Genomic DNA, 13,810 nt, shown 5'->3' on the forward strand with positions numbered 1-13,810 from the left:
AAAAGATTTGCCCAGGCTCCATAGAAAAATAAGTATCAGAAGCAGGATTCCAAACAGGGTCTTTTGACTCCATACCCAGTGTTCTGTGCTATGTGTTGGTTCAATGTGGGTAGAGAGTTCTTTGTAGATTGTCCAGATAGGTCAGGGATCCTCTGCCTGTCCAAAAGGTTATCCCTTTGTTTTCTTGAGAACAGAAGAGAAAACAGATTCTAAATAATAGGGACCTAGTAGTATAAAATCTATATCAAAGAATATAAGCTCTTCAAGGGCAAGGACTATTTTCCTTTGCTTTTTGTCTCCCCAGCAGTGCTTTGCACAGAGTAGGGGCTTAATAAATGTTTGTTGAATTGCATAAAATTGATCTTGTTAGTCTATTACATGACTAGAAATTGGATTCCTTAGTACAGGGCCTATTCTGAAGGAGGAAAGAGAGCATACACGGTAGTTGTAACCTTTAAAGAAAGAGAATTGTGTTTTCTGTGTTGCCAAACATCGCAAGCCTCTTTACAGGAAGAATGGTTTGACTGTCAACCTCCTTGAACATCTTAGTGTAACATCTGAAATATCTTAGAATTGTTTCCTCCAAATATTTGTGCTGTAAAATCCTGTGGGGACAAGGCTTCATTATGCTCTAACTCCCAGAAATAGTTATTCTCCCCATACTTCTTTTCTGAGACAGCTAGAAGAGCTAAGCTAATATCTCAGTGACTGGAATTCCATATATTTTCCAAGTTATTTTCCTCAAATATTTTGAGTGTCTAATCTGAAAACATATTTGATCTTCTTGGTCACCATATGAACCTGCTGTAAAACAAGATTTTTCCTTTGAAAAACAATGCTTGGTTTCTTAATAACTAGAGATCATAGTCTTAAGCATTTACATACAAAAAAAATCCCTATTTTCTTCCAGTGATTCCCCGAAAGTCTTGCTAAACATCTGCTTTTTCATCTACTTAAATGCTTCCCACCTTCATCCCCTGAGATCTGTTTGCTTGCTGTAGTATTACTTCTCTGTGGGAGAACCAACTTCACATTCATGAAAAGACAAAACTAAACAACGACAAAACACAGGAATCCTCATTCCTGCACTTTTTTTTGGCTGGGGTGGGGGTGAGTTCTGCTTCAGGGTGCCTCTCGTATGGTGAGGATCAAATGACCTAATGTATGTGAAAAGTGCTTTGAAACTGAATCTCTATACAAATGAGAGGTATTATTAGTCCTCTGTGGTGCCTTTCTTACAATGTCACATCGCTTTTAGTTTATTAAAGTAACCAAACCCACCGGTAAAGAGGGATAGGCAGCGGAGACATAGTGAAGGAGGGCGGGGGAGAAGTGTGAAAAAGGAGAAATCCCAGCACTGCACTGGAGACAGCGTGTGAAAGATTCCAACTCTTCTGGAAAATCCAGGCCGTGTTTTGCAGTCGGCTGCATCTGCCTCTCCTGTCTCTCTTACCTCCTTGATGTTCGGCACTATTTGTAGCTGGTGTGGTGGAAGGACACAGTGAGGTTCTCACCCACCGCCCCCCGCCCCTCTTTCCCATCCTCATTTCCATCAAAGCAAAACCGGGGAAGCGCAAGGATCCCTGAGTTCCGAGTGTGCTACGGCTAGGACTGTCACTCATTCTCTGATCAGCGCGTGAACGCAGCTCGGCAGCGGCTGGCAGGAAACAATTCTGCAAAAATAATAATACCAAGACTGGCAATTGTCTGCCTGTAGGACTTCTGCTCTGTCGCCGTCCAGACTCATTGCAAGGGGGGAACACAAAAAAATTACCTTTGCAAGAACATCCTTCCCAACCAGCAGATTACAATGCTGCAAACTAAGGATCTCATCTGGACTTTGTTTTTCCTGGGAACTGCAGGTACATCTTTTTTTAAATCTGATTTGCTAGTTGCTTCCTTTCCCCCATTCCTTCCTCCCGCGAAAACTATTATTTTAGGCGGTTTTGCGCTCAATGCTAAAGCTTGAAATTAAATAAAAGCCCCCTTCGCCCCCAAAAAATACAAAAAGAGCCTTGTCGTCCTCCCTTCCCACCCTTCTGGGATACAGATGGGTTTTCCATTGATGAGCTGTCTCCCCACGTAGTGAAAGCCGGGCTTCCCCTCCCTTTGCAGTCTTCACTTTGTTGTACTCGGCTGCAGTCGGAGCAGGGCTGACGGTTCCTGGGAAGCCTTGCTCGGCTACTGGTGGTGATGGGCAGAGGGCTACACTTGTGCATTTACACCCCCTCCCCCTTTCTCTCTCTTTCCTTCCTTCTCCGCGAAGGCAGAGGGTTCGGTGGAGGGGGCTTGTGAGAACTGGCGAGAGGGGAGCGCTGGGCTTGGGGTGGTGCCGAACATACATGAACCGGGGAAAGCACAGCCTTTCCCAGATGATCGGACGGATCTAAACCATCAGCACCAGCTTCTTGAAGAGCGAACAATGAGGCCTTGGGGACCTTTTCTCCACCACTTTCCCCCATTTCTATGATTTTCCTCATATCTAATAAAGTGAACCCTCTTGCTTTCTTGTTCCTCCCTTCCCCCAATGGTCAGAATAACGGTTTGCAAAATTGGAGCTAAATGAGAAGAAAAGAGGGGTTGTGTGGATGTTGTATTTCTCTCCCCCCCCCCCCATCGGTATGACGTGAGTTTTTCATTTGCCAAATTGCTGGTTAGTTGGAAATCCTGCTCGCGGTGCCCTGAAAACCAAAAGGGATGGAATGATATAGGCGCTGTGATTTGACAGGAGGAAGTGCAGAGAGGGGCGGAGGGCAAAGAGGGCGTGAGCTGGGGGCTGCCAGGTCTGTTTTTCCCCCTTCTCTGCACGTTGATGTTAATATTGTTTGGTGCAAGAGAAAATAATTGCAGGTATTCGTATGGAACACCTCGCCCCCTATCTTCTTTGCTTTGGGCGAGGTTCCCCATCATTACAAAGTGGAAACAATAGAGAAGGAGCAAGAAGACCGAAGTGATGTTACATGTGTGTTAACGTGCCGCCGAGTGAGTCCTGGCGGAGTGGAGGTGGGAGGTTCATTTTGGTTTATTTCCAACCCAGTCTCCTTGGAGGAAGCTTTGGGTTCCCCCCCACCCACCCAGTACTCCCCCTCCCCGCGCGTTTGTTGACAGAAGATCGGGGTGGAGGGGGTGGTCGTGGAGAACGCGGGGCTGCCTGCAGAAAGGGCTGCTGCAAGTTTCAGGGGGTGGGTGGGGTAGGGAAGCTGAAGGAGGCCAGGGCAAAAAGCAGAGGCGCTCCTGTCGGCTCAGTTGCTGCGGTTAGATCTGCTTTCGGGGGGCTTTCAGAGCAGGGGTGGAAATGCTACCCGAGTGCAAAGGGAGGAGCCCGGTCTGGGGGAAGATCCAACACGAGCCCCTTCCCCAGGGTAAGCGAGAGCCAAGGCACGCCTCCCCCCCCCCATATCCCCCGCGAACCCCACCCCCCACCCCCCGGCCACTCTCCCCTAGCGACCAATCAGAAAGAAGCTGGCTGGGCGGGAAGCAACGAGAGGATTTTTATTGCGGCGCGGGTGGCGGCGGCGGCGGGGAGCTGCCACGGTTGTCGCCCGATTCTCGAGCCTAACGGTCTGGAGAAGAAACCCCGCCCTGCAGGCGAACCCCCCCACACCCCCTTCCTTCCTCACTCTGTCAACTTAGGAGAAAATAAAATGGAGACTAGGTCGTTATCCCACGAATCCCCCGCCCGACTCTCTCCGTGCCCCGGCTGCCGCTCCACTTTGGCCCGGGCGCACCCCCACCCCCTCCATCCCCCGCCGGCCCCGGGACCTGGACGAGGACGAGGCTGGGGCTGAGGGGAGCTGGCTCCGAGCCCCCGCCCTCCCAAGCCGCCGAGCCGCGCGTGCGCACCATCGCGCTCGGACCGCCGGCCGCCGCCGCCGCGATGGGCTAGAGGCTCGGGTCCGCGGGGACCGCAGCTCGGGGTGGGGAGTGGGGGGTGGCTGGCGGAGGCAGTGGGCGTGTCACGAGCCGGGGCCACCTCCCTGGCCCCACAGCGAGGTGATCTTGCGAGGAAGGCGTTGCAGGGCTTATCCAGCTGTATCACTTCGAGTGCGGGGCAAGCGGGGTCGCTGTGACTTGGCCACGGGCTGCGCTGGGCGACGTAGCGAGAGCCGGGACGTCCCCCTGGGCATAGTTCGACAGAGCGTGGATGCTCCCCACCCCGTCAGGATAGGCGTAGCGCCAGCCTGGAGGGAGCCTGGTGAGGGGTGCGCCGCCCGGGAGTCACCGGGGCGCGACCTTTACTGACCCTGGGGGAGGCACCTCCCCTCTAACCCGTGCTTGCAGCCGTCTCTTCCCTCACCCGTGCTTGCAGCTGTCGTGCGGGCTGAGAGAAGCGTCGCTCGCTGTTCTGGAGAAGTAGCTCTAGCTCGCCGGTAGACAGAAGAGCGTCGAGCATGGAAGTGCCTACCTGGCAGGTTGCTTAACAAAAGAGGTTTAACCCCAGGTTTTACTGATCAAGTTCTCAAAAGGAATACACAAGACTTAAAAAGTCAAGGGGACTTTGATGAAATTGACAGAACAGAATCAAAGTCTATTGATTTTTCTGTCATTGTGTACATGCTGAGCCACACGTAACTCCTAGGTTTTGGAAAATATATTCTATATATACATGAAAATTAAGTCGTTGACTTTTATTAGATACACAAACTCAGCCACAATACCATGTTCATTTTAGGTGTACTTGTTTAAGATAAAAATGAAAGGTTTATCAGTTTTCTCTGGAATTTGGATTAATGTTCTAGCTGGGATTCCGAATTTTGTAGTTTAAAAATGCCTTTGCTTAATTAAGTGATCTGGACCAGTGGATCGTATGTTCACCTATAATTATGCAATACTCTGCTGTGAGTACTAGCTGTTCATTTTAATGTGAATCTGGAAAACACAGGAGGTTTTGTTATAGGAACATAGCGGTGGTTGGAAAGCAGTCCCCTTACTATCTTTTACAAATAGTTACACATCTAGTTATACCTAACTTACAAAGTGTATACGACATAATAGTCATTTCAGCAAATTTTTGTTGTGAATCATTTTTCTTGTTGGTTTTCATTATAGAATTGAATATAAAGCCTTTATAAAAATTGTTGGCCCTGATTTTGAGAAAATTACTCTTAGGAATGCTGTAAACCCTGTACATCCCCATACTTAAAAGAAGTCTTAATAACAATATTTAAAATACTAATGGTATTTTCAAAATAGATGCTATAATACAGTGCTATATTCCAAATATAACAAAATAAAATATATCAAAATATGGAAAGAAAAAATATAGTCCAGAAACTGGCTCACCATATCTGCTTATATAGCAGGCTCTGAAAATTTGCATAAGTTTCGTACTAGCCTAAAACTTCCTCAGTATTTTGAACTTTACATCCAAATTATTTTAACTTTTTTTTTTTTTGGTAATGGGAATATTAATGGAACTCATTGGCCTTTTTTCAGATTTCTTTGTCCAGGAATCCTCTATGATTGTCATACAATCATTGGATAGGAAAAAACAAACAAACAAAAAAAACAAAGAAAAACAAAAAACAAACAGCATGTTAAGAACTCAAACTAAGAGCTAAGTACTCAAATGTCCAATGGCAGGAGTTTATCCCAATGTCTGCTTGCAACAGGCTAAGGTTCTACATTGACTGGCAAAGATTGGTAGCAAGTTTCCTTCCTAGAGATTATTGCCACATCAAAATGTTTATTGAACTCGGAAAGGTTTGTGTGTATAAATATATAAAATAAATCAGATGAGCACTTAGACGTATCAGGGACCAAATGAATTAGACATTGTAAAGTTGGTTTAGTTTGGCTCTAAAATTAATGTATGATATTCCCTTCAAATTAAAATAACTTTTTTTTGTAACTCAGGCTAGTATGGACAAGACAGATGGTTTCTCTCCTTTTCTTACTGAAAACCTTATTAAATTATAGTGAACATTTTGGAAACTTAAATTACTTGATATTTGAACTTTGAGATTCCTGACATAGCTACTTGATTTTTTTGAAAAGAAAAGAAACATTTAATTTAATATTAACTCAATACATTTCCCATATGTGTTGAGTATTAAAGTATAACTGCTTATATGTATATGTGATAGTATATATATGTGTGTGCACAGATATCTATATCTATCTATCTATATAGATAGATATAGATATATATGCACACACATACCCATGTACATGTGTATGTATAGATATGTATCTATATGTACTTTTTTGGATAGGCCTTTGTGCCTTAGTATAAAATAAAAGATTAATTTTTAGAATTCCTTATTTTTAAAAGGTCTGAACTTTCTGGTGAGTGAATTATTGAAAAAGAGAGCCAATTGAAACGGAGGAAGGAGGAAGTATTTCACCTGCTATAATCAGTCTATAGGGAAAAGCTAGCAAGACACAAATGCATTTTTTAAAAGGCTTTCCTGTACCTTTCAGTCATTGAGTACACAACTGTTATATGTTTTCAAGAAAAAAAAAGTTTTAGTGTGAATTTTATAGCTGACAGTTTTTCAGTTGAGTGATCTAACCAATTTATAGACTTAAGAAATGCCTGCTACTTTGTAAAGAAGAGCCTATCTGTGCTATTCCTTGGAACAGATTGTTGAAAGACTTTTATTATTGCTAATAAAGTGTTTCCAAGTTAAGCAAAACTGAAAAGCTGTATCAGTTGTCTCCATTGTGGGTTATGATGGCGATCTGAATTTGAATAACGAAGACTAAGATTGCTTTTCTTAAAAGGCAGGAATTTCTGAGTGAATTTTGGTATGAGACAGTTTGATAGCTCTTTTAAAATATTCAACAAGTCTGAGAGCAGCCTTGTAAGAAAATGAGATGTAGAAAGGGGACTATAGTTTGCCATATACCTCCCTGAAGAATAATGTGTGGTATGGACTTCTGGATATTAAAAGAACCAAGTAATGAAGCTGTGATTAAAAAATACAGTTTAGACACATTGCCTACTGTTGGACAGGAAAATCACAGAAACACTTTTGAAGGTCAGATTTGTGCTAGCTCTAGTCCCTTTTGTTTAGGAACTCTCAATGCCAAACCTTAAAACCATTGCTGATGTAAAGGGATGTAAATTATTTGAGTTTGGCAGTAGTGCCATTATGGCCTTTCAGTTCATGATGTTGAAATGCTGCCTCTCAGCTGCAGATGCTCATTAAGAGTATCGCCTTTTGATGTTAGTCTGAGAGCCAAATGGCGGGCTTTCAGGCAGTTCAATACATTATACTTATAAACTGTCTTAGTCTATGTCTACATGCAGCCACTGAATCAAATGTTTTTCAAGCCAAGTTGATACAGTGTGGCATTTTTTTTTCCAGCTATAATAACAATTGATTAGTTCAGATTAAGTTCTTAAAATGGTTAAAATGAACAGATGAATGATTTCCTCATCTGATGTTTTTGATTGTCCATACATGGCTCTAGAAAGCAATTACCTATTTTTGAAAATAGATTTTCAGATGGAAAAATGTTACATATTATTTTTCTTTGTGCATTACGTACACATGGCAACCCATGTGAATGTTGTCCTTTTGTACTAGGTTATTCCTTGCTAAAGGTGAGTGCTTTCCTTGTATTTTGGTGTGACTAAAATAACTATTAGTCAGTTTCACAGGGCACATGCTTAATGATTGTGTTTGAACTATGGTTGTTTGTCCTTTGCAGCATTTGGTTTTGTTTTCTCTTTTTTACCCATTTTCCTGAAAGCCAACCCCATCCTACCCCTTTGACTGTTTTGCCTAAATTCATTTTTGTTAATCCATTCAACAAACATTTATTAAAGTATCTGTCTCTTTGTTGGATGCAAGGAGAGAGAAAGATAAAATACGAAAGGTCGTAGAATTAAAGAGTTGTAAATAAGCTCAGAAAAAAAATCTAGTCCAAAGCATACCTGACCAAGAATTTCCTCAAGAGTCTATAGCATCCCTAACAATTGTTCAGTTTTCCTTTGAAGATCTCAAGTGAGGGGGAAAACACCACTGCCTTAGGTAGGACAGTTGGAGTCCACTGAAAATGATACTGGAATTGTTTTCAAGAGATACCTCCCAAGTAGTTTAACAGAACCATTTACTGAGTATTTGCTTTGTGATTTAGGGTGTGGGATAAGTTATGAAATTAAGTACGTCTAGTTCGATTCAATAAACATTTATCTAGCACCTACTGTATGAATTGGGTTAAATGTTAAAGATAACATTGACCAATGGCAAAGGAGCTCACAGTATTAAAAAAAAAAGGAGTAGGTAGAGATCAATAATTCTTGAACCTGTGACAACTAAAGGGGACTCCCAAGTGTAAAAACTCAATGCACTGATGTGGATTTGCAATTTACCAATAACTTGTAGTCTTAGTGAGTTACCTGGGATGCTGAAAGACTAAGTTACTTGCCTATGGTCAAACAGCTACTGTGTCAGAGGCTGGATTTGAATACAGATCTTTCTGGTTTCAGAATTAGGCCTCTGCTATTATACCACACTTAAAATACTCTTCCATACTTTAGCTGAAAGCATCATTATAAAAAAAGACTCATTATTGTAGGGCGTTCAAATTTTGGGAAGTTTATTACGGGGCCACATGTACATAAATAAGGCTGGAATTTTGAACAAAAGATTAAGGTATATTTTAACCAAGAATTTTTCCATGGGTGATTTGTTCTTTGTCTTCCTCTTTCCCTTAAATTTGCATGACAGACTAAGGAATTTGGGGGCTGAAAACAACTTTGGGGCCTGAGACCTACATAAACCATGGGGCTTATTTGGCAGAGCCCCCTTTAAGATGAATTTAGGGTCTAGGAATCCCAATTAAACAAGAAAATTCAACAGGAGTTATAAGAACTTTCTAACATAACTCAGATAGAAGATTGAATAGAGACTTTGCCCTTATCAGATGGAGAAAGAGGAAGCTTCTACCTAGCAGTTCATTAGGTAACCTCTGGTACTAAGGAACTCTCCTTTTTGTAGAGAAAAATTGCTCACTACCAGGGCTCTGGGATCCAACAGGTCTACCTCATTATGGGGAGAGAATCCACTGAAGGTTTTTCCTGATACATATTGTGAAAGACTTAATTCTCAAAATTAACTCTAAGTTAAAGGAGAGATGGTAGAGACATCTTTGGACTCTAGATGAAGCTAAAAGCTGTAAGCAGAGAGAGCTCCATGACCACAAATCTGGCAAAGATGACACACCCAACATGTAAGATCTACTTGGATTAGGCCAAGTGGGAGCAAAGCAATGAAGGAGAATGCAATTGGGAAGATGTTCCAGTTTTCTTTTTCATAAAAGTTCCAGAAGCAATCTAGTGGCAATTGACTTGATGGTTTTTTTGTTAGTGAATAGGGTTGCCACTGATAAAGGCATTAGGACTGTTTTTTTTCTTAACCATATCTCTGAGGTATTTAAGAACTCAAGGGAAGAACAAAGACATAAGCTTGGAACAAGGGCTAAACCAAGTTATTCCAGAGCCTTAGACTGTTTAGAAGGAAGTCCAGAAGCTAGCCACAGACTTCAGATTTTGGGTTTGGTTACTGATGTATTTTATGAAAAACTCCCTCTATCAGTGCAGTTCAGTATTTGCACTGCAACATATATACATATAAATATATAGAGAGAGACACACACACACACATATATGTATATGCACACATATACCTGTATATGTATATATGTGTACATATATATAGTAGGCACATCATGTTCCGCAACTTATAGTGTATTAACAACTTTCTTATGCAATGATGTTAAGTCGAATAAGCCTGTATATTCATTTATGTTCTGTTGATTCAGTAATGTTTTCAGCCATTCTCCTCACCTTCTCATTTGCAGGTTTAAAGCAGTCATGAACTGGGAAATCAAAAGACTGAGCTTGTTAGAATTTTATAAGCCAAAAGTGATGTTGAATCTGTATGTTCTTATATAAGTGAAATCTATTTCACAGCATTGTGTGTATAAAGTGCTTAGTAAACTGTAAAAAAACTGTATTATTGTGAGATTAAATTGTAGTCATTAATAATAAAATGTATGAACTCTCTGACATTTTTTAAGTCTATTTTTGCATTATTTTCTGGTTTTATATAATTGATTTTGACCAGTGCTTAATCTCTATGTCAATAAAGAAGTCATATATAAGTCTTATTCAAAAAAAATTACTTTGGCTGTATCTATTCCAGCAAATTGGGTAGTTGAATAAATTATCCTTAATTCCACCAAACTAGGTAAATTCAGAGTAGCAAAAGAAAAAACTGCATGAGTCAGGATTTTTTGAAAAAGAGAATTTTCTTTAATAGTAAGATTTTAAATCATTATTCATCTAAATAACCTTAACTCTCCACTTTACTGTGCCTATTTTTTATACTACTTTACACTATTTTTACAATCCTTTACACTATTATTTGGTGAAACATCTGAACAATCAGCATTGGTGTTCCCAGCTTCGTGCAGTGCAGTAATGATGTTGGTCATATAATATTATAGTTTAAAAACTAAATGGAAAACCTAGGTCTTGGCCTAATCAGTAGTAAGAATCCAGGAGTAATACCATATCTCCCTACTGTGAGCCTCAGAAATCAAAATGGATACTGTTTTCATAATTAAAGAATGATAGATAATTTACTTATTTTCAAACCAACGACATAGTTATTAGTCCTCAGCCCTCAAGATATTTCCTTTGCCCTCCCCCTGCCGTTTTAAAAGTGTTCGCAGAGATTTTAGTTACCACGTTCCTTTTTGTCCAAATACCTGAATGATTAGTTTACAAATATTGCCTTCACTTTCTTATTATCTAATGTCTCATTTATTTTTCTCACCTGATTTAATGATGAGCACTCCGTTGACATGACTCTTCAAAATCAACAATGCTGTCCTCTGGGACAAACCCAATAGCTTTTGTGTTCTCCTTGAACTTTCAACCATTTTAACCCACTGTGATATAGCATTGATCTCCTTAATATTCTTTGGTAACTTTGGCTTTGGTATTGTCAAGTTCTCTTGGCTTCTTTGGACAGACAGGGTGGTATAATGGATAAGGTGCTAGACTTGGAGTCCAGAAGATTCCCTTCTATAACATTCTGACATATGACTGTAGGCATGCTGTTAACCACTCTGATCTCAGTTTAGCTTTTTAAAATGGGGATAACAAAAACTGTGGTATCTACCCCATAGGGTCATTGTGAGATTCAAATATGATAACTATATATTAAGCAAAATGTTATATAAATATGTTATAACTGTTCTCTTCATCCCTCTGACTGGCTGGATTGAGCCTTCAAAAGACACTAAGAAGAAAATCTATTCATCATCTCCAAAAAAGCTATCTAAGTGTTCCCTTCCTGCCAGTCTCTCTCTCATCCTCAGTATTTATATAAAGCCTACACTTTTAAATCCCAGATCAAATCTTACCTCCCTTTTCAAAGACCTCTATTTCATAGTAACCTCTCCTGAACTCCTTTTGTGCCTGATGTCTACCGTTCATAGTTTTGAGTGTTTGCCTGGGTATGTGTGTTTCTTGACTTATCATCTATACTGCAGCGGCAATCTTGAGTTTATTAGGGTTACAGTGTGGAGGTGGGAGGTAGATGGCAAGAAGGTCTCTGGGGATTATGTAAAGCATGGCTGTAATCAACTAGATGTGGTAGGCTGTATGACATTCACCAATCAATCTAGTGCAGGACACTAGGACTAGGAGGAGTTCCAAATCAGAGAGGGTTAAGTTCCCCAGGGCATTAATCTGCTCCTGATTTAGTACAAAAAGTACATTACCAGCAGGTAAATGACTGCATCAAACTTAACCTCTCAGGTAGTTGGGAGTAAGAAGGAGAAAACAGTGTTAAAGAAGGGACAAGAATTGTATGGCTAGAGATAGAGAACAGGACAATTCAATTCAAGAAACATAAACTAAGTACCTATTAGACGTCAGGAAGTGAAGGTAACAAGGTAAAGATTAGACATTGCCTCCCCTCAAAGCGGTTAATCCTAAGAGGAAGGAAGCAATATATACACAGATAGGAAAATACAAAGTATTTGGGAAGAAGAGGATTAACAGTTGAGAGGATAATAGAAGGTTTTCTGGAGGAAACAGACCTTTTGTTCAATCTTGAAGGAAGATATGGATTCTGAGAAGCAAAAATGAGGTGGAAGGGTGTTCTATGGAAAGGGGAGAGCTGTGTGTGAAGCTCTGAGAGGTGGCAGGCAGAGTGCCTAGCTCAGGGAATAGCCTTGGCTTGTCTGGAGCAAAAGTGAGTGAATGAGATGGAACAATACAAAGTAAGGCTGGAAAAATGGGTTGAAGCCAGTAGAAATTTATAAATGTCAGGTAGAAGAGTCTGTGCCTTATTTTAGAAGCAGTTGGGAGCTAATTAAAGCTTTTAAGCATAGAGTGTTATGGGCAAAACTATGTTTTAGGAAGATGATTTTGTTAACTTGACCTGATGGTCCAAAGTCCTGAATTTGAATCCTAACTCTTATCATTTACCAGCTATGTGACCTGACGTCATTTTTATTATTATGATTATAGTTGTTGTTAACATTAATTACTATTCTCAATTTCACTATAAAATAATGCCCCTTTCACTTTTTCATTTTTTCAGCAGTGTGAAATTTTAAATTTCTCTCTCTTTTACCCCTCACATCCACCAAGTTCTACAGATTCAACTCATGTATTATACTTTTAAGATTCCTCCTTTCTATTCATATACACAGTCATTATGGGTTTATCTTAACTGCAAGCAGTATATCAATATTCTGATTTACAAATAGTAAAATTTACTAGCTGATTATTCACTTTGCAAAAGGAATTTCAGCTTTTAAAAATAGCTTTAAAAATAAACTCCACTAGTACATGTAAATTATATTTTGATTTACCAAAATTTTATGTATATGCTAAGCTGAGAGGTGTACATAGGGAAGATTATGGCTGTCCTTACTTTATGCAAAAGAATAATTTCTGAGGTATGAAAATCAAATTTATGAAAACAAGTATTTCTCCATATGTGACTCCTTTGAAAATTTCTGACACATTTTTTCTCCATTTCTGATTGTCTCTTAGTTGGCCAAGGCACTTAAGCTTTTAAGTTAGTTTTAATGTCCTCTATGTTGCTCTCACATCTCTCCTTATAGTCAAGTACACAAGGGAACCTGGTTCATTTAATAGACCCTATTTAACAGCAGGCTATCTTTGTATATAGAAATAATTATCCCTTACTTTCTCTTTTCTGTACCTATGACATTCTTGGCAATTTCTTATGGTGGGACACATCTATTTTGAATATGAGTAATATAGGGGAAAAAAGCACTGGATTCAGAGTTAAGAAACCTGGATCCTTGGCTCTACTGTTGGTCTCTAAACTGTTATCTTTAAGTTCCCTTCTGAATCTAAACTATTTCCATTCTGTAAGTTTTCAGAAACATATCTCTTCTGTAAAGCAAGTTCCATCTGTTTTCTGGCTCAGTCTGGGTCACTTTACTGAATCAGTTTCCTAGCCAGCTAAATTACCAGTGACCTTACTTCTAATCTTCCCACATCTACACAGTCTCATATGCAGAGGGGAAAGTCCTTTTCCTGAATCCTCATTTTGAAAGTCACTTTACTTCTCAGAAGGCTACACCATATCCCTAATATTCTTAAATTTGATGTCTGAAAAACCTCCACTATTTCCCCGTTTCTTATAAAGTCTCTGTCTCCTCAGCCTGGCATTCTGGGTTCTCCATAACTTAACCCCACCCTATTTAATCTAATTTCCCTCTTAATCTCCAATATGAATTGTCCCTCCATTCTAGACAATCCAGTCCTCTGTCTCTCAGACATGACCTCTTTCCCTTTTCCCTT

General features: G+C 40.3%; 1 protein-coding gene across 1 annotated transcript in view; it reads left to right on the plus strand.

The window, feature by feature from the left end:
* The first annotated feature begins 1,445 nt into the window (after window positions 1-1,445).
* The window catches only part of NCAM1 (neural cell adhesion molecule 1), a 449,248-nt gene continuing 436,883 nt past the window's right edge, over window positions 1,446-13,810 (plus strand). The window contains 1 exon segment of the mRNA XM_078156859.1: window positions 1,446-1,862. Coding sequence (XP_078012985.1) covers window positions 1,811-1,862 — 52 coding nt within the window. The 5' untranslated portion in view covers window positions 1,446-1,810.

The sequence above is a fragment of the Phascolarctos cinereus genome, unplaced genomic scaffold, assembly GCF_003287225.1.
Source record: "Phascolarctos cinereus isolate Bilbo 61053 unplaced genomic scaffold, phaCin_HiC Scaffold_726;HRSCAF=1367, whole genome shotgun sequence".
In the NCBI taxonomy this organism is placed as follows: domain Eukaryota; kingdom Metazoa; phylum Chordata; class Mammalia; order Diprotodontia; family Phascolarctidae; genus Phascolarctos; species Phascolarctos cinereus.